At 30.4% G+C, this 21,370-nt stretch overlaps 1 protein-coding gene across 3 annotated transcripts in view; it reads left to right on the top strand.

The window, feature by feature from the left end:
* The window catches only part of LOC122273530 (uncharacterized), a 96,006-nt gene that overhangs the window by 889 nt on the left and 73,747 nt on the right, over window positions 1–21,370 (top strand). For 2 of the 3 annotated variants that reach the window (XM_087149832.1, XM_087149834.1), the window contains exons 2-11: window positions 4,164–4,348; window positions 6,041–6,300; window positions 13,414–13,473; window positions 14,147–14,260; window positions 15,815–15,930; window positions 16,106–16,164; window positions 16,250–16,302; window positions 17,774–17,898; window positions 18,779–18,920; window positions 19,619–19,680. In XM_087149832.1, coding sequence (XP_087005958.1) covers window positions 4,164–4,348; window positions 6,041–6,300; window positions 13,414–13,473; window positions 14,147–14,260; window positions 15,815–15,930; window positions 16,106–16,164; window positions 16,250–16,302; window positions 17,774–17,898; window positions 18,779–18,920; window positions 19,619–19,680 — 1,176 coding nt within the window. Of the gene's footprint in view, window positions 1–3,283; window positions 3,434–4,163; window positions 4,349–6,040; window positions 6,301–13,413; window positions 13,474–14,146; window positions 14,261–15,814; window positions 15,931–16,105; window positions 16,165–16,249; window positions 16,303–17,773; window positions 17,899–18,778; window positions 18,921–19,618; window positions 19,681–21,370 lie in introns of those variants that run through there. The other variant, XM_087149833.1, reaches the window with a different exon arrangement.

Below are 21,370 nucleotides of genomic sequence, written 5' to 3'. Positions count from 1 at the left end.
AAAAAATATCGAATTCTTTCGACATTCACGTTACGCAGAACTTGTACTTTTTCCCGAAAGTAAAGATAAAATAAATTAACTGACTAATTTTAAAAAGTAACGAAGTACAAGTAAATGTACTTAATTTAAAAAGTAACAAAGTGCAAGCAAAAGTACGTACTTCTTACTTTTACTTTCGTTACAAGTAACGAAAGTAAAATTATTGCCTTGTATGGCCAACACACGTCTGGGGAAACTTTCCAACAGTTTTTATTACGTGACCACAGGAATGAACAACGAATCAATTTGTGATATAGCTAAGGTAACTTTTTACCGGTTATAAGGCCAAAGTATAAAGCGTCCTTATAAAGGCATTTTTTTCGTTTTCTATATAAACAAAAACCGGTTTTGTAGCATGCGAAGAGGTTTTATCTATTGCCCAAACATACACAAAGCAGAGCTTGTTACGTAATAGAACAAATTGAACCTTGCTGTGGAGATCACCTTGCTTACAAGAGGCAGACGTAAATAGTCAAACCAAAACAGTTAAGACATCTGCTTCGTTCCCGTTGTGTATTAAATTCAAGGCTTTCATCATATCTTAAGTGAGTGCTAACATTGCTCTGAGAAGGGCCCCTTGCTTTAGAATACCCATTTTGTTCAGTGGCACAGAGGATAGAGGATCGTTCTCCCCCTCCCCAATGTAGTGACCCAGGTACGAAATTCAGTAATGGTTAGACGAAAAGATAACTATTCCTGTTTCACACTGATCACATTGCTGGTTTTAAATATCATAAGTGGTAGATGGGTTTTGTGGTAAAATCCCTTGTCACCAAGTTAGCCACGGAAGGTTTCCGCGGTTTTTCTTTCCATGTAACGGAAACACGAATTTCTCCACCAAAAATTCTTCCATGAAGGCTAATTTCTCCCAATGCTTGATCTAGAATCCCCCTGTCCTCTAGGTTGGGTTAAAAATTACTAGGTTAAAAATGGTGGGTGTCAGTTGATGTCGATCGGGCCAAATAGTGTATTATTTTCTTAAGTTGATCACGTAAGATGATTATGGTTATTTTATATTGTAATATGTTTTAAATATATTCGATGAATATCATGTTGTTTCTAATGACACTTCTGAAAGCCAGCAAGCCTGCTTGGCGAAACCAAGCGAATTTAAGGCAGAGGGTGCGTTTCTTGATTTTAAGTTGCGCCGTCTATGACCAAGAATACGACTTCAGAAACACACGCCACAGTCCGTTTACAGGCCCATTTATACATCCATTCATTCATTCACACATCGCAATTTTGATCTCAACCAGAGGACGGTCCATCTCGAATTCAGTACTCCCCATGGGTATGATTTATTACGGAAACATGGAGGACGTTGTAATCTGAGTTGGTTAACGCGTACCAGTCACCATTCATTAAATAATTTTGTAAAAAGTAAAATCATGGTTTAAGTGTTTTTAAAGCTGAGATCATAACCACAAAGTTAAAGAGGCAAAATGTAAAACGAGTAGTTCATTGTTAATGGAAATATTAATCAAATTTTACTTTTCGTATCATATTTTTCTTTTTACTTGTTTTGTTATCTAAAGTATTCATATGCATGAAGTTAAAAATGATTAGTAATATATTTAATGATAGTAATGATTTTTTATAATAATAATATGCTAAAAATTTTGTAACAATCAGCCTAATATTAACAATAAGGTCAGCACTGCACATCGGCCGCCTTTACTTTACAGGGAAATTGGTACCAACCGATCTGGACCTGTGTGGGCTTCAAACCGCGAGCGGGAGCAGAATCGAAGTCCTTCCCATAGATCACTTAGATGTTCTGCGTCTGTGCCATCAAACATTCTTACTCAATAACTTTTGTGGTTTATCTTAGATGTCACGGCATTAGAATAATTCATTCATTTCAATGCCGTCGAAATTACGATATGAAATTTTAACACATTTGCTTATTTATTTTTACCTCCACTACCACTATAAATACTGTGGCAGAGATGCCATCCTATTTCGACCTGATATTTAAAAAAATTCTCATCATCGATTTATTACTACCGACGAATCGGTTAGAGCCGCTTTGCGGCAGATCACCGAGATTTATGTGATTTCAACCACATTAAAAAAAAAAAAAAAAAAAAAAAAACTTTTTAAGACTCTGAACACGACTGCGCTGTAACCAAGTTGCGTATCACATAAGCCGTCGAGTTATTTAGAAGTAGTGGTAGTAAAAACCCAGTGAATCCAATTTTGGTATCAAACACCATACATTAAAAGACTGCCATTTGAAATTTTTTCCGCTATCGTAGGCATTACTCAATCAGGCGTCGCTGCATAGCGGACAAAAAAAAAAAAAAAAAAAAGAAACTGATCACCCTGAATAATTTTTAATCTAGTGATCGGATATTCACTTTCTAGGACTCATTCTTAACCCCTTGGGGATGGGTGATTCGGAAAAGCATTCGTACAAAATCAGAATCAGGATGTTATTAAGTAAAAAACGGTAACTTAAATGTAGTAGTTTCTAATTTGACAGACTTACTTTTCCTTTACTTTAATTATTGTTAGTTTAATCATATATATAATCAATTGTTAGTTCAAAGTATAACTAAATAGTGTTATTTTGAACAAAGTAGTGGTGAATAAAATAAATCAAACAATTATAACTCCACCCACAAATAAACTGCTGAGGAATTACTTTGATTATCAGTTTTATCTTTTTACCCTGGTTTATATGGTTTTATGCTGGCACGTATTTGTGACATTCTTGGGAAAAGCGCCATTTAGGCTTCAGATGCCCAGTTCTACAACAACGAACGAACGAACGATTTGTGACAGTCGGCGCGAAAATAGGCGTAGTGCAGACAATATTTAAAAATGCAAAACCGGAAACAAAAACGTACTTTCTCTGAATAAACATAACTTTTTTTCAACGAATTCAGATTACTGACCCACAAAATATAGGGGTAACCGCAATTTGGGAAATATATAGAGCCAATAGTTTGAGGAGTGTGCTCTGTTTATTAAAAGAAAGTATTTTTTTGTGTCTGATTTCGTAACTTAAAATGTCCTCGGCACTTATTAAATAGCATATTTGAGATCATCCCTTTGAACCATTTCGATTAAGTCGTAGAACGTGAATATGTGATCATTAGATCAAAAAGTTATTCATGGTAATCAGTTTTTTTGTCTGCACTTTAACAGCTACTAAACGTTTCATCTTCAGACTAGTTTCAATTTCTTCTTTTTTCTGAAGCCTATTGAGAATGACATTGACTAAAATGGCGATTTCCTTATCATTTTCAATTAGAGAATACTTATTGTTCACTTCGAACGTAGACTGGTCCGAATTTTGTTACATAGTGAAATTATTAAAATGAAAAGAAGTTATATATTATAGTCATGTTAATTACAGCATTGGTGTTTTTACTCTTCAAACTCTTTGGTACGTATCATTATTTATTTTATTTCATTCCATTAAAAACTAAAATCATATAACTAATATTTTTAGGCCTACCAATTTTCTTTTAAATTGTTTAATAGCATGTAATGCTTTAGTTTAATGATGGAAATTACTAATTATTTTTTATCATTTTATTTTCATATTATTTCAGTTGATTCATTAACATATTTATCTGTAGTGATAGCCCAGTTTTCTTAAACGCTATTTTATGTTCAGTTCGAAAATGCAATTAATATTGTATAATGCTAACATAGCTGCAAAACCTTTTTTTAAGTCGTAGTAAAAGGAGCCGAATTAGCTTAATTATACCAATATGAAAAATGAAACTTTTATGTTTAACAAATACTAAATTTTGATGCATTGAAGAGAAAATTCAATTTACGTTTAAAATATTAAAATAGCTTAATTCCAGATCGAAATATAGATATTTATCTTAATATTAAATTATGGTGAATGAATAAAACCATAAAAAATATTACATATAAAAAATATTACATGTTTGGGGCATTGAATATTTATTACTTAAATATGTAAAGCTTTTAAAGATTCTTTTTGTGACAGTAGTTGTATGTAACATGATGATATATTTGTCTGAAATTTAAATCAAAACAAGCAAGTTGATGATGATATCGTTACTATATTCTATTTTATGTATCTGTTCTGTTCGATGTTCGTTATATCTATTCATTATTATCTATCTGATCCCTCACAGAAGTTCTTTACTGGATAAAATGGATAATTACATTCATCGCCGTCCGCAGGTATAATGCAAAACATCGTAAAAGATTTGATCTGTACGAACTTGGCGCAATTGGTGATCCTGAAAAATTGGGATTTCTGGTTCCTAGAACAGAAGCTGAATTAGAATCACCTCAATCAGAAACCCATTTAAAAGAGGTAGATCTCAGTGATTTTTATATAAGAGCATTTTCTCATGTTTTTAAAGATAATGCTCCATTTTTGTTGTTGTTAAAAATGGTGGCATATTTTCTCATGCAAAATTCGGAAAGATGGTTAATGACGAGCAATTTAGAAATAATTCAGGAGTGCAAGCTGCGCCAGAAAATATAAAAAGTGGTGACTAATTTGTTTGTGAAAACTGAAATTTTAAATAAACAGCTTAATTTAAAAAATACAGACGTCAAGACATAAAGCTGGAAATAATTATGAATAAGTTTTGGTCGTTAAGAATGTATTACTTAACTCAAAAAGAAATAAAATTGAGTAGTTTTATTACCACTATCTACGTTTTTATGCGCAGCTTGCACCATTGAATAATTCCATAAGTTTTCTATATTTATATAAGAATGCTTACTTATTATAGTGATATTAAAAAAGAAATTTTTAACTTCTCACTTTCCTTTTGGCATAGATAAATAAATATGAAACCATTTTTAAAAAGAAGCAAGCATAATCTTTCAAACCTTATTGCCAGCAGTTTTGTCACGTAAAATCTCCCAAAACGGTATATATATATATATATATAAATTTAACATGATAAATTTTTAATGTCAAATTTAGTTTAGTCTTTCGAAATTTGTTCATTTTAGGAGTATTGGATGTTACTAATATAGAACAAGACTCAATCATTCAATAATTATTTGCCAGTTTAATAAAGACTGGTACAAAAAATGACCTTTTTGAAATCTTATAAAGCATTTATATCAAAATTTGGTTTTCACTTCCTGAAGCGAGTTATATTCTAATTTTACGTTGCTTTATACAGCATTTTAAAAGGAAAATGTTAAAAAGAAATTCTACATATAATCGTTGTAAATATATTTTGAAAATAATTATTTTGATATATCTTGTATCGCATTTGCTATCTTGGCGATTTCAGTCATCATGATCATTTTATACCAATTATCTCAATCTTTACTACGTAGTGCTACAACCTATGCTTTTGACTATTAGTTCTTGCTATATATTTCGTGCTTTGAGATTCTCTTTTAACCTTTTATTAAATCTTCAGCTCTCAATTTTTCATGAGTTCTAGTTATAAATGAACTAGATTAGATGAATATGTAGAGAAGTATCGTCTGCTTAATTTTTAACTTTAATCTAGTTCGTAAAATTAAGTTGCTGTAGTAACGGATTGTTTTACTTTTTTTGTTCGTTCTTTGAGTTTATATTTATTTATTTTTGAGCATTAATATATTTATATTTATGCCATTTTATATCTTTAAATGTTTCGAGTTTTATAGATGAAATTAGTATTTTATATTATTGTAAATAGAACTTGAAACTAAGTTATTTCGTGTATTGTAAGTTGTTTTATGGAATAATCAAGAACGCTGACATCTTTAACTAATTCCGATTCGCAGTGCAAAACGTCACGCCAACAGGCTTAGATCCCAACAATATCCAAGGACTATTGCTGTATTCTTCAATCAGATTAGTAGTGAAATTATTGCAATAATTACAAAATTTAACCAAAACAAGTTTATCACTTTACTCATAAAGTCCCCATTCTCATTATTACAAAATGTATGTTCGGTGGTTAACTTAATAGTTAATCCAACAATTTTTCTCTCATTCTTTAAAAATATTTAATAATGTCCAGGATTCTTACATTTCCTTTGTTTTTAGTCTGCGGATGAAATATTTTTTTATGGAGTAAATTCAAAGGCGGAATGTGTTTTGGTTCGTATATCAAGAGGCAGCGATCAAGAAGCCGAAGCTTGGATCTATTTGAAACTGGCTGATGGCACTACTTATCATTTGGCTGAACACGTCAACTACCAACAACCCTTTGAAGGAAAATGCCTGGTATTTTCTTGCGGAAACTTACAAATGCATTATTTATCACCTATGCGAAGATGGAGAATACAATACAGTGGACCTCTATTGTGAGTATTTTTTAGAAATTTTCAAAAAGATTAACAATTACGTTGGCGACTGTTACAGTTAGGTCACGGCAGGAAACGTAATCTATCAGGGTAAAAGCTGGTAACCAACTAATTCTGAAGCAATATTTGTGGACCGGGTTAAAATAGATTTATTTAATGCGCTACAACTTTATTCAAAATTATTCAAAATAAAATAATTATATAGTTACATTTGAACTAACAGTGATTACAGTTAGAGCAAAAAAATTCTGTTAAATAATCCATGCAAGGATTTAAGCTGCCACATTTTGTTTTTTACCATTCTGCTTCTGTACGAATGATCTTATGAATCAAAATGACTGGTAATAAATATTTACATCCTATAGATATGCACTGTAAACATTTTTAAAATGTTTTTATAATTTCCCTATTTTTAAATAATAAAGAGTGCGCAAATAAAATATTTTCACTGTATAGTGTCTGAAAATTTTTGAAGATAATTATAGCTATCTACTGTAAGCAATTTTAAATATTTTCAGAAGCATTAATGATTCCTTAATAAAACAAAATTTGTGAAAACAAGCATCTTCACCCTATAGATATCGATTACAATCATTTTTAAAAACTAGCAGAAACATTAATGATGGTTTTAGAAAATAAAAAGAATGCGACGCATAATTGCTGTTGTGCGTCTCATTTGATCAGTAATATCTTTTAAATATTCAGTAGCACAAGGAAATTCGCGTTCTTATGGAGAAGCTGTTTAATATTAGCAATTAGTTCTTAAAGTATTAGTTTATAAATGCAGACTAGTTTGCAATTACTACAAATTGCATACTTGCCACCCTTCACAATCGTCATAAAAGTATTTTCCAAGTATTCGAGAAATATTTATTGGCATTGTAAACAAATGCTTAATTCATTATTTACCATCACATAAGGCAAACATCTTCAACCAATTGCAATCATTTTGAACAATTCTCACAAACATTAATGATAGTTTTTCAAAATGAACGGTGTGCGAAACATTAATACTGATGTGCGTCTCATTTGATCAGCGATCTCTTTTAAAAATCGAGCAACCCAGAGAAAACAGTGCTCTTATAAGTAAGCTGCTGAATATTTGCAACTAGTTTTTCTATTATTATTTAGGAATCTATATATGCATACTAGTTTGCAATTGTTACCAATTGCATTCATGGTTACTTTTATGCTCGTCAAAAAGTATTTTCCAATTGATAGGGAAATTATTATTGAAGTGATATCGCAATCAAATGTTTAAGTGACATTTTACCATCACATAAAAATTGAATTTCTAGCAGGTTTTTTTAATTCGCGTTTAAACTATTTAAATATAATGGTACCGGAAATTTTATTAAATCAGATTTATTAAAGCAAAAATCAAGCAGGAATGCAAAAGTAAGAATTCAAAGCTTTATCTAATAAATAAAAGAACTATCTATATACAAGCGATTCGACCAATTCTTGCGTATGATTGCCCAGCCCTCACTACTATAAGCAACAACCTAAAAAAGAAGCTATCTACAACTGACGGTAAATTTTTACGCACAATGACTGGTGCCCCAAGGGCGATTAGCAATAGATTACTCAGAAAAGACTTAAACATTGATGATATCAATTGCTTTATAGCTAAATTGACCACAAAATTTCATGGCGACGCAAAAACATGCACCACATCAGATTTCAATAAGTTGTTCGATATTGATATAATCCGTAATAATTCGAATTTCAGCCCAATTACAGCCTTTTTATGCTCAGACTGCATACTATCAAAATACTATTAACTTTATCACACAACTCTACTCAAGGGGATCTCCCCATCCCAATGATGATTTTCACTTCTAAACCCAAGATTTACTTCCTTAAGGACTTGATTTGCTGTTACAACATACTACAACTTCAATGATATTAAGGACCTCCTAGAATACGACAAAACGATGAATCGGTTAGTGGCGCTTCGCGCCAACTGCCGAAATAACCCCAATATCCAGCATCCAGAATGCAAAAGTTTTGGTACCACATTGAATGTGCAAATAAAATCTTCTGGAAAATCTGGTGGGCCGTTATGCAAATTTTACTTAGTCATGTACTTCCAGCTTTTATCTATGTTATTAAAATGAAATTAACGACAAAACAATTTAACAGAAGGAAAACCTATAATTCTATGCTTTCCGAAATGCATGTTAAATTTAATGTAAGAGATACGGATAATTATTAATCTTAGATGAATGCAAATCTTACATAATACTTTTATATTTAAATTATTTATAACACAACGATAGGTTCGTCAGACCTAAGCGAGTTGAACAGGGGTCTACCTCACAAATAAATAAATAAATAAATTAATTAATTAATTAATTAAAACCGAACCAAAAGAGGAAAAAAATTGTGTCAGGTTACCCATTGGCCCAAGTTATCCATTTTCAAAATGATTGTTGTCTAATTTTTTTGGAAAGCAGCTTCATTGTGTATTCATCTCGAACATCTTTAACTGTTAATCCTGAACTGCTCGTTGCCTTAATTTCGCAGACATATCTGAATGCAGCTCAAACACATTCTGCGTAAATTCTTTTGATGACTGAACAGACATAGAACAGCAAATCGAGATCAATATTAACATTTTCAGATTGGTACAATGGGGTTTGAAGGAGATTGTAAGCTGCATCATAAACCCGTTTCGGATTCACAAGTTAAGACATGAAATGGGATCTGAAAGCTAAGCTTTTTGTTTTTTCAATTTTACATGAATAATGAATGAATAATTTATAGTGCATTGAAGACAGTCCACGGTCTTGTGAAAGTCATTGGGTACGTTGACAATGAATCCTTTTATCCTTAACTGGTGATCAACATAGAGTTCTCGTATTTGCATGAAAGGGGTTCGGAGAGCCATTCGCTCTTCGATAGGGTTCAATTCTGTCAAGACACTTTGGTACTTTTGTGAGGAACAGGCGTCATGATTGCGTTTGCGAACGGAATCCTTTCGTTTTTCCGTTTGTTTGTTACCCTTAAGGTATTCCCGTCTACGCTCTTTGACTTTTTCAGCCTCAGTAAGTTTAAGCCTTGGCATCGTTTTTTTCTTGCTTCAACTCTAACCTTTGGGACAGTGTCAATCAGTTTGGAACCCTCTGTACTTGTGATATTCATTTGAATTAGTATTAAAGACGATTCAGTTTGAATTGTAGGTTAGAATTTCTGATTCTTAATTAAAACAATAGAAACAAAAATATCGTTCAAATGATGAAATTCTGTTTTATTCGCAACTCAAGAAATATTTATGGGATCTCTCTGGTCCCATATCTCAAAAATAAACTCAGTAACTTAATGGCTAACAAATTTAAAAGTGAAGAAAAGAAATCAAAAAAAAATTATCAAACAACAGCGGTCACCATAGCAACGCATGCGCACTGTTTACTATTATTCTTGAACACAGTTGAAAAGTGTGATGACATCCAAATAAGATGCGCAAGCCATCAAACCCCAAACAAGACACATTCTACAATGGGTAATACAAAATATAGAAAAACTGTTGTTATACTAAAAATAAGTGTAAATATATGTATTTTAAATTTTATTTACCATTAACTGTAACTACAGTGCAGAGTTGGCCGTTGATTACAGTAATCGATTACAACTGTAATTGATTACAGATAATTACAGCTATGTAATCAATTACTTGTAATCACGATTACAAGTAATCAATTACTTGTAATCGTGATTACAATTTTCAAAAAATTTTGATTACAGCTGTGATCATGATTACAATTTTGATTACAGTAATCAATTACTTGTAATCACGATTACAAGTAATCAATTACTTGTAATCGCGATTACAACTTTCAAAAAATTTTGATTACAGCTGTAATCATGATTACAATTTTGATTACAGTAATCAATTACTTGTAATCATGATTACAAGTAATTGCGATTACAAGTAATCACAACAAAAACGATTACAAGTAATTATGATTACAAGTAATCAAAATATATGATTACATGTAATCATGATTACATGTAATTTGATTACATGTAATTGTGATTACTTGTAATCAAACTATACGATTACAAGTTATTACGATTGTATACTATAGTCAAATTTTTTATGTAAGTATTCATGTGTTTACTTATTTTTATGTACGTAGAATGTACGCACGCATGAACGTACAATTTGCGATTCCTATACATACAATGTAAGCACAAACGTTGTTTGTACGTACAATATTCATAATTATCTTGTAATATACTTAATGCAATGCGCATATGCTTAGTACATATAATTATGCATTTATGATACATGTACGCCTGTATGTTAGTTTGTACAAAAAGGCAATGTTTTGTATCTTTGTATACATAGACAATGTATGTATGAACGTATATGAAAATAATGTTTATACGTTTGCATGCTTTTATGTACTTAAGTGCATATATTGTATAAATGTACGATAATAACACGTATATACAATGTACGTTTGTATATAAAATTGTACGTATTTGCGTACAATATATAAAAATGTTATTTAAAGGTACAATATATGCACATAGTTGCGTAAATAAAATGCGTACATGTATACATGCATATTTATATGTACATACGATATATGTGCACGCAAAGTATGTACTTATGTACAACTTACGTATGTACTTGTATAACTACATAATTTGTTAATACTTATGCGCATGTAATGCATGGATGTACAAAAAATAGTTATATGCACAATGTATGCATGTGCATACAACGTATACATGTACATAATTACAAGTAATGTACAAATACGTGCGTACATTTAAATATATGTAATTACAATATACACATACATTGTGCATACATTGAAAAAATTTATATGAGTAAAGTTATTAAAATTTGTTTTAAAATTATTCTAAGGTATATGAAACTCGACCTCATATTTTTTAGAAAGCAAACGATAATTTTATTTGGAATTTCTAAATATTAATTCCACACATAAAATTTACCGTTTTTCTCTTACCATTTTAAAAATTTCTATGAATCATGCATTATGTTATAAAAAAAATAAATCTGTATTGTCAAACATTTCATGAAAATACCTGAAAATGATTTTTTATTCAGAGAATTTCAAAATGATATAGAACAATTAAAGCTGAAAACTAAATTTAAATATCGTTTGGTTTTGTCATTTAACTTGCTTGAGTCATTAAAAGTTAACTTACATGCATTTTATTTATTGCATTTTATTTATTGCATTGTACACATATTTAGACATAAATGTAATGTACATATGTATACGTGTAATGTATGTACTCATGTACAATGTATGTACATACATTCATGTATTGTACGTGCATATATAGTACATATGGATATGCATACATGGAACATACGTGTATTGTACATGTGTGGATACATTCATTGTACATATATACATTGCACCATATGCATAGATAGGGATAGCATGCATGTACACATGTAAAATTTGTACGAAAGAATTATGCCCAATATATTTATGCACATACGTACTGTATATGTACACACATATGTACATTATATGAACATTATATGTTCATTTCATCATATGTACATTATATGAATATACATCTGTACGCTATATGTATATACATCTGTACGCTATATGTATATACATCTGTACAATATACGCATCTCAAATGTGTGTACGTACGTTATGCATGTCGAATGCATGTATGAATATATGTGAAATATAAATACGCCCAATGTACGTACAATAGTTCACAAATGTATTATGCATATTTGGATACTTACAATGAGCATGAACATATTATGTACATGTACATAAATACACTGGACATGCATATCATGTACAAGTATACAAACATATATTGTACATCCTACAGATATACCTATATTGTACATGCATACATATATTGTACTGTTCATAAATAAATTGCACATGCATGGGACATACATTGTACAGACAATGTATGTATGTTCGTACAAACACAAGTACTTGTATATACATGCGTACATGAACATAGATATACATTTTACATACACAAATATTTGCATAAAATGCATATATTCATTGTGTATAAATGTACATGCCTACATTGTTTGCACATACATACGTAATTATTATCTATATACATACGTACATATATTTTATACCTACAATATAAGTGTATGTACATGTGTGTGATACTAAAATGTCTGAACATATGCACTAGATAAAATCATATGTACATACATTTCAGTTACATTCATTTGTACGTATACAAATACGTACAAAATGCAGTACATGTTAATACGTGCAAAATGTATCATTATAAAATACATTCCACTATCTACTGTAAAATATAATCATTTATAAGAATACAATAGTCTTGTAATCGTGTAATTAGATTACATGTAATCATGATTACATGTAATCAAATTACATGTAATCAAATTACATGTAATCATATATTTTGATTACTTGTAATCATAATTGCTTGTAATCGTTTTTGTTGTGATTACTTGTAATCGCAATTACTTGGAATCATGATTACAAGTAATTGATAACTGTAATCAAAATTGTAATCATGATTACAGCTGTAATCAAAATTTTTTGAAAATTGTAATCATGATTACAAGTAATTGATTACTGTAATCGACTATGTAATCATGATTACAGCTGTAATCAAACTTTGTAATCACGATTACAAGTAATTGATTACTGTAATCAATATTGTAATCATGATAACAGCTGTAATCAAAATTTTTGAAAATTGTAATCATGATTACAAGTAATTGATTACTGTAATCAAAAGATGTAATCGATTACATTTTTGGCCAACTCTGCTACAGTGGCACACGAAAGTGTTTGTACACTTATTTTCAATAAAATATTGCTCTATTCATTATTTAAAATGAATATTTCAGAAGGGAAATAAAGTTTTGCTTTGTTTTTAAAATATTCCATGCAGTTATGTTAGGAATATATTAAGGATCTTATTATTAAATAATAATTTCTAAACATTCTTTTTAATAAATGAATAGAGCCCTATATTGTTGAAAGTTTTAAGTGCACGAGCACTTGCGTTGGTTTTTATATGCATATACTTACTTTATATTGTTTCATAAATTTAAAATGATATTAATTTTCTTTTATCTTTTAATTATAGGCGAAAATCTGAAAATAAAGAGTTACCTGAAGGAAAGGTTTTTATTAAATTCGTTTTCTTGTAAGTTAAGTTTCTGTCATAATTTCTTCTTATTTTTAATAGTCATTTATAGAGAAAATGGCGGAGGGCGGGTGAAACACTAAAACATTTCAAATAATGCTTGATTTTGGTTTGATAATAAATATAATACAAAGGAAGGTAATTATTGTAATGTGCACACAATAAGCAGAAAATGGTAACACTTAATAACATTTGATCAATTTATCGGACTTTACTTACTAAGATGCATTATTAATGATTCGAGAGATTAGCTTTATGCTAAAAATTTGAGTACACTGCATTTTAAGTTACGAAATGAGACAAAAGAACGTACTTTTTCTGAATAGACATAATTTTTTAAGCGAATACGAATTTTTGACCCTCAAAACAAGGGGAGTAGCCGCGACCAGGGAAATATTGATACGATACTATATATATATATATATATATATATATATATATATATATATATATATATATATATATATATATATATATATATATATATATATATATATATATATATATATATATATATATATATATATATATATATATATATATATATATATATATATATATATATATATATATATATATATATATATATATATATATATATATATATATATATATATATATATATATATATATTATATATATATTTTATTACTTGTATATTTGTGATTTTTAGATGGAGCGCTTCATCTGATGTTTATGATCCAACACTGGGTACGAACTCGAAGGGATTCATAAGTGCCATTGCAAAATCCGAATGGGACTCACTATTTCAACCTCCAATTCAAAAGTGAGTAATATTTAATGATAATAAAAATTTATGACGAATACTGAAAGGAAAAACTAAATAGCCGCAATTTCATTATGCAGTATCATAAATAATTGATACCATTTCGCGAAGACAATTTTTTTACAGGCGTGTAAAGTACTTTACATCTTTGTGAAAGAAAAAAAAATAGTAAGGAAAAGCGCTTTAGCTTGTTTGGGCTTTTTTTAAAGTTTAGAAAGGCTGAATAGAATGCCCTCCAAAAGTAAAGATTAGACCTGATTTCTGTGTTTAATTTGAGCACAAACGAATCAACAACGAATCAAACGAATAAAAATTTCTGAAGGCAGTATAGAGTTTTTTCTTGATAACCAACATAACCACATGTGAATTTAGATAATCCCTAAGAAAATATGAGATACCTGAAAAGGTATATGTATGTATATATATATATATATATATATATATATATATATATATATATATATATATATATATATATATATATATATATATATATATATATATATATATATATATATATATTAGGGATAAGAACCTTACATTCGCGAATTAAGAAGACGCGCATACTCTATATAGATGTCCAATTCTGAGGTTGAACTGAATTAGTTGCCTGTATAATTCCACTGTGAAAGAAATTTTTGGATTTGATTACATTGGTTGTCATTGACAACCAGATGGTGACACTTTTCCTAATGTCGTAATCTTATTCCTATTCCAACAGCAAACTATTCCTAATGACTGTAACTATAACTGATCATTGATGAATTTTCAGTAAGCAGAAAGTAAAGTGATATCATCTTAGACATTTGTATTGCTTCAGTGTAGCACCAACGGTTGCAGCTTTTTTATTTCTGTCATTCAGCATGATGGTTATTTTTTTTATGGAAATAACTTGGGAATTCTGGAAACAAACAAAATATTTGAACTCTGAGCTTTAAAAATCTATGATTTTTTTTTGTGCGATAACGAAACAATTACACTTTGTGTTATTTTCTTATAAGACATGTAAGAAACCTGATTCTGGTCGAATTAATATAACTAGGAATTTCCAAATATTTTGTTAACCTGTATTTTATTTTATAACTGTCGTTGAACAGCCAACCCAATTTTGGGTTTATCATTATTAATCTTCAACACCGTAACCTTGTATTTTTGAACCTAATCCAGAAGACAAGGGAACTTCTGGGTCTAGCATTGGGAGAAATTTGATTTCGTGGTGGACTTTTGGAGGAAATTATCCCGCATTTGAGTTACAAAGAAAGGAAAACCACGAAAACCTCCCATCGTTAGCCTGAGGGTAAGAAAATTGATCCGTCTACCACAGAGGATATTTTATGTCAGCAGAGTGGTCGGTGAGAGCTGGGAGAGAATTCGAATCCACCATTCATCGCTGGGATTCGAACCCAGTTCACTTTATTGGAAATCGAACGCTCCATCCCCTGAGCCACTACGGTGTATATTTTAACCTGTATTGTATATTTGTAATTTTGAAGAATTATATAGGTTCTCATCGTGTTAACGAGTATTAATATGTAACTATATATTTTTTTTCAGATTCGCTGAAAGCATGAATTTCTACTCTCAGACTGGAAATTTAAGAGGAACAGTTTCAGTTAATGAGGAACCAGACTACGAGATGAGTTTATTTGGTGAAAGAATGAGAAGTTTAGGTGAATTTCAAATAATTACATATCATAAAATCCAATTCCCCTTCAAAAATTCTCCATGTTGCTCTTTATAATTACAAATACAGTATCATATTTTCAAATTGTTTGTCACACTTTGAAAATATTCTATCATGGTTCTAAATAAGTTTGTATCAATTTACTTTTTAAAAATTTTCAGGAAACAGCTCCCATATTGCTGGCTGCAACTTCGAGAATTGGCTGGGTTACGTTCCGGAGGTAGTAAAAACATTGTTTTTAAATGGAATTTAAATTATGAAAGATTGATAATTTAAAAATTAATACTGGCTGGTTTATTTTTTAGAATGGATATGGCTTTCACTTGTTAAAAGCATCAGTTCCAAAAGTAGCCAAAGAGTAAGTTAGTGGCATAAGATTAACAAAAACCTAAGTAGCTTTTTAAGCTGATTTTGACTATCATTTTTTTGCTGTTTTTTTATTTTTCTACATAGAATAAAACTTGGAACTTATCTCTTTCTAAAACAGTTCTAGTTTTATTTCAACGTCAAATCGAAGAGAATATGATGATTTAAAATAAAAATCCTCCTTGGTTGTTACGTGGATAATTATGCCCTTTTTGTCATTTTACTCAAAACAAATTTTTCAATTATTTTCCTTCATTTAAAATACAACATCTCAAAATATTTTAGTTCGAATTACTTGAAATTTTAATTGAATGGTACGACCTAATTTTAGGGTTTATTAGCACTAATGTTCAACTCTGTAGACTTGTAATTTTGAATCCAATCCAGAAGACAAGGGAACTTCTGTATCAAGTATTGGAGGAAATTTGCCTTCGTGGAGAACTTTTTGATAGAACTAAACAACATTTGCCTTACAAGAAAAGGAAAACCATGAAAACCTCCCACGGTTACCCTGATTGCAAGGGGATTCTAACCCATACCGGTGAGATATTTTACGTCAGCACTGCAGTCGCTGCGAGCCGGGTGCGGAATTCGTATCGACCAGCCATATCTGGGATTCGAACCCGGTTCACCTCATTGGAAGGTGAACACTCTATCCCCCGAGCCACCACTGCTCAAGCAAATGTTTTGGAAGATTCTGCATTGCAAAAGTTTGTCACAAATAGAAATATCATTACTGAAGCTTGTTAGAAATTATGTTCTTTTCGCCCAAGCGAAATTTGTATCGGCCAAAATGATTGTAGCTAACAAAGTTTTTTTTTTAAATACCGCTTTAATTTTAAAACAAAGCATTGTAATATAAATATTCTACTGATGAAGCGTCACGCTTCTAAATAGTCAGCATTGGAGCAAGCAAAAAGTTATTGACTTATCCACTTATTTTGGTGGATCCGAATTTTGAACTGGTAAAAATAACGTAATTTCTGAAAGTTTCAAGCATGATCTTTCAAACTATTTTAACGAAAAATTTTCAACAAGGGTAGCGAAATAACTAGTGAAGTGATAATGTAGGCAAATACTTAATTCTTTTTTTAGCCAACGAAAGATATTTGAAAATTTTTCTTTATGTATGGGTAAACTTTTTAAATGTAGGGAGTTTAAAATTACAGTATTTAAAATTACAGTATTTAAAATTTTAATAAATCAAATTTGTTAAAACAAGAATCCAATATAAACAAGCTATATATCTATTCATTCTGTATGATTTTTTGAAAATTTCCTCTAATAATGATATCATTAATATTGTAATTATATTCTGAATAGAAAGATAAAAACACAAAAATAATTAGGCACTACTGATATATTTTTGCTGTTAAATAAATAAAATGTCATTTGCTTTTTATGTATTAAAATGCGAAGTTTTGATCCTATTAACTTTTCTGAAATAAATTCTATCATTTTAGCATACCTGCGGGTTACCTTATTAATCCCTGTGGAGACATGACTGTAATAAATGATATCGATATCACCGTAAAACCTTTCAGCTCAGTTATTTCAACGCGAAGTTTAGAAGCCAGTTTTTCAGCTGGTAAGTTTTTTTCCTCCCTTTTTTAATTTTTTGTGTGGAATCGGACGATAAGATTCATAAATCAGATAGCTTTAACTTTTATAACGCTAAGTTTATATTTGCATCAATTTGGCTAGTGTCTTTTTTTTGTCTCCGATTCTCTATTTTGAAACATAAATAGTGGTAAATATATCGTTTTATTAAAATATTTTTTTAGACTGTCGGCTGTCTATCCCTCTATAATATGTATAACTTTATGAGATTATTAAGAAAAATGTCGTTCTAAAATGTCAGGATGCGATACGCAAACTCCATCATTTTGGCAAAACTGTAGCCCTACAATGGATTCCCGGGCATTGTGATATTGCAGGAAATGAGAGGGCTGATGTTTTGGCAAAGAGAGGCACAAGAATTCTCCAGGCTCTTAGTAGCCCAGTCCCCTTTTCAGCTTTAAAAAGGATTATTAGATCAAAAATCCATGGGGATTTCCACCAACAATTGTCAGAAAGGGTAAAAACCAAAGTGTGGAGAGACCTTCGACAGAACACCATTCCAGACTGGCCGCGCCGCGAAGCGGTGGCTCAGTTTCGACTACATACCGGACATGACTGCCTTGCCGCTCACCTGTTTCGTTTAGGGCTGTCACCTGATCCCTATTGTTCTCTATGCATGAGCCAAGCTGTTTTGGATGGCAGCCACATCCTGTGCTGCAGGGCCCTCCGCGGGTCGTCGTCTACCGAGCGATATTGGGAAGCAAGAGCGCTCCTAAGGAAATGACTTTTTACTTTCTTGTTTTGTTCCTATGTTTTTGCTTTTCATGTCAATTACCTCTGCCATTTGAAATAAATAAATAAATTAAGAAAAATTATTGTTAAGTATTTTTTCTTTCAAAATATTATAGGGATGCCCTACAAAGTGGATGGAAGTATGTCTCAAGAGCCTATAGTTCTATATAGTGGACAAGGATGGAGTGGTTTCTTAGAATTGTTTTTTGTCAAATTCAACTTTCAGAATAAAACTGGATATGGATTGTTTCTATCAGGGTAAATTAATTTTATTTAAAAGAATGCCTTATAGATAGTCGTTCTAAACATACATGGGAACGTTACTTTTAAAAAGTAGCGAGTAAAAGTACAATGACTTAAATCAAGAGAAAAGAGTAAAAAGTTTTGCTTTTAAAAAGTGATTGCTAAAAAGTACAAGTACAAAGCAACAAAGATAACGATTTTAAAGTACAATTTTCATACCTGACAACTTTTACGCATTTGGCGTAAAATTTCATTTTCATATTTAAAGTGGTAGTTAATATATGCTATTTTTTTTCCTAAAAACTTAATTTTTAAATGATTTTGATCACCACTATTCTTAAAAAAAATTAAGCACATATATTAATGTGCGTTTCACTCATGGTTGTCAGCTTAAGTTTCTTCAAATACAACGTATTTTTTTGCTTAAAATTGAAATTTTAATTCCGTTTTAATACCACTGGGAAAAATGATAATGGAAAGGATTAAAAGTTGGCAGGTATGAATGTGAGCAAATCTAAAATTTAAAGCAATCATAAGTTTCATTGAAAAATGTAAGAGCAATTTATTTTTTTTTCTTAATATATATATATATTCTCTTTTTGGTTGTATAAATCGTTAAATGGCAATGAATATTATTTTTTTCAGTTCTTAAACGAACATTACATTTAAACCTGTTTTAATTGCTTTTATTTTTCTTTAAAAAAATCAAATAGGGAGGTGTATAATGAGCCAGCGAAACCAAAGATCCCTATACTTCACACTCTTTATCCTAAAAGTAAGTAGCTAATTAATTATAATTTCAATCAGAAATTAGTTTTATAAAAAATAAGAATAAACCAATAATAAAACTGACATTTGTTTTAGTAAATAATTTTAGAAAGAAAATTATGATTTAAAATTTATTATGTTGTTTTGTGAGTTTATCAGCATAATTTTGAAATTTAAAAGATGAATGAGGACGATGAATAGATTATACAATACCTGCTCTAACATATACTGAATTATTAGGTCTAATGACTTTTTCCATTTCCTGACCAAACATTCAATCCTTCATAGCCGCCAACGGCCGTTGAGAAATAATTTTTTTAGCGGTAGTAACTTCAGCGTTTTAGTTCAGTTTAAAGTTTCAAAAACATATTTAAAACTACCGCGACGAATCAATAATTTTAAAAAATATGCAGATAAGATCAATTTGCAGGCTATAGATGTTATGTTTGTAGAGGTCTTAACTGTTTTGTTTTTAGAAAAACTTTTCCAACCCTAATTTGGTTTTTACTGCTACTTTGTAAAATCTTTTCAACGACCATACAAGTTGGCAGGTATGATCCTTCAAATGAAGGTATGTCCATCCAGTTTGTGAAGTTTTTTTTACAAAAAACTGTGCAAAAAGTTTTTTTTTGAAATGCTGTTTTCAGTGGTAGAGAACTTAAATAGACACTCAGAAAACAAATTCTAATTCTGAATCTATATCTTAGTACCTGCCACCGGAGGCAGGCTGGATATTCACATGATATCTAAATTGTTACATTTAGTGCTTACAGTTGGTTTGTTCACTTAGTAATACGGGGGAAGAAACGGGCTGGGACCACTTACTCTGTTGTGGGACCTTTAGTGCACTGCACAAACTGAGTTCGCAAAGTATTGGGAAGCAAGAAAACTTTTAGGGCAACGATGTCGGTCTTGTTTTGTCCTCTCATATACATATTTATATTTTTATATCTTTATATTTTTTTAGATATTTGTGATTTTTGCTTTGCCATTGGAAACAAATTGAAATTTTATATTTTACTCATTTGATTCAATTATATATGTAGTGGCGTGCAAAACTCTTATAAGTTTATTAAATATTAATATACATCCTTTGCTACCACCAGAAAAAAATATATTCTTTAACCAGTGAAATTCTTTACGAGCTTAAGGGTATGATTTTACTCTAACTAATAGATTTATCAAAAAAGGCCTTCTCCAGGGCAAAATAACTTCACTATTTTATCAATATATGTCCATGGCACAGCAATCGATTTTAATTGATAATTTTATAGATTCTTCAGTCACGCTCATTGGCACTCTGTCGATTCTATACATCACACTCTAATAATTACTAACACTGCATTCGCAGCCCAATAACCAATCATTTACTTGCATTCATTTTATGATTTTGTAAGCCAATCTTTTCTTTCAATTCCTCATTAAAACTATTACAAGACTAAGTATCACATGATGCAGGGGTAAAAGGCCTTTGTCAATCAAATGACTATGACATAATGAAGATCAATCAATCAATCAAATTACTATCACATAATGGAGAAGGGAAAGGCCCCGCGAGGCCAATAGGCCCATATCAATCAAATTACTATGGAGGGTATGATTAGAAAGACTGCACCAACTATTACTCTTTCTGAGGAAATATTTCCCTTTCGTTGTTTTTTCTAAATGATATGCAATGATGGATAAAAATCTGAACG

Source organism: Parasteatoda tepidariorum, chromosome 8, assembly GCF_982258835.1.
Source record: "Parasteatoda tepidariorum strain Cologne lab strain chromosome 8, Ptep-v5.0, whole genome shotgun sequence".
NCBI classification, from domain to species: domain Eukaryota; kingdom Metazoa; phylum Arthropoda; class Arachnida; order Araneae; family Theridiidae; genus Parasteatoda; species Parasteatoda tepidariorum.
This window is presented reverse-complemented; position numbering and strand designations above follow the sequence as displayed.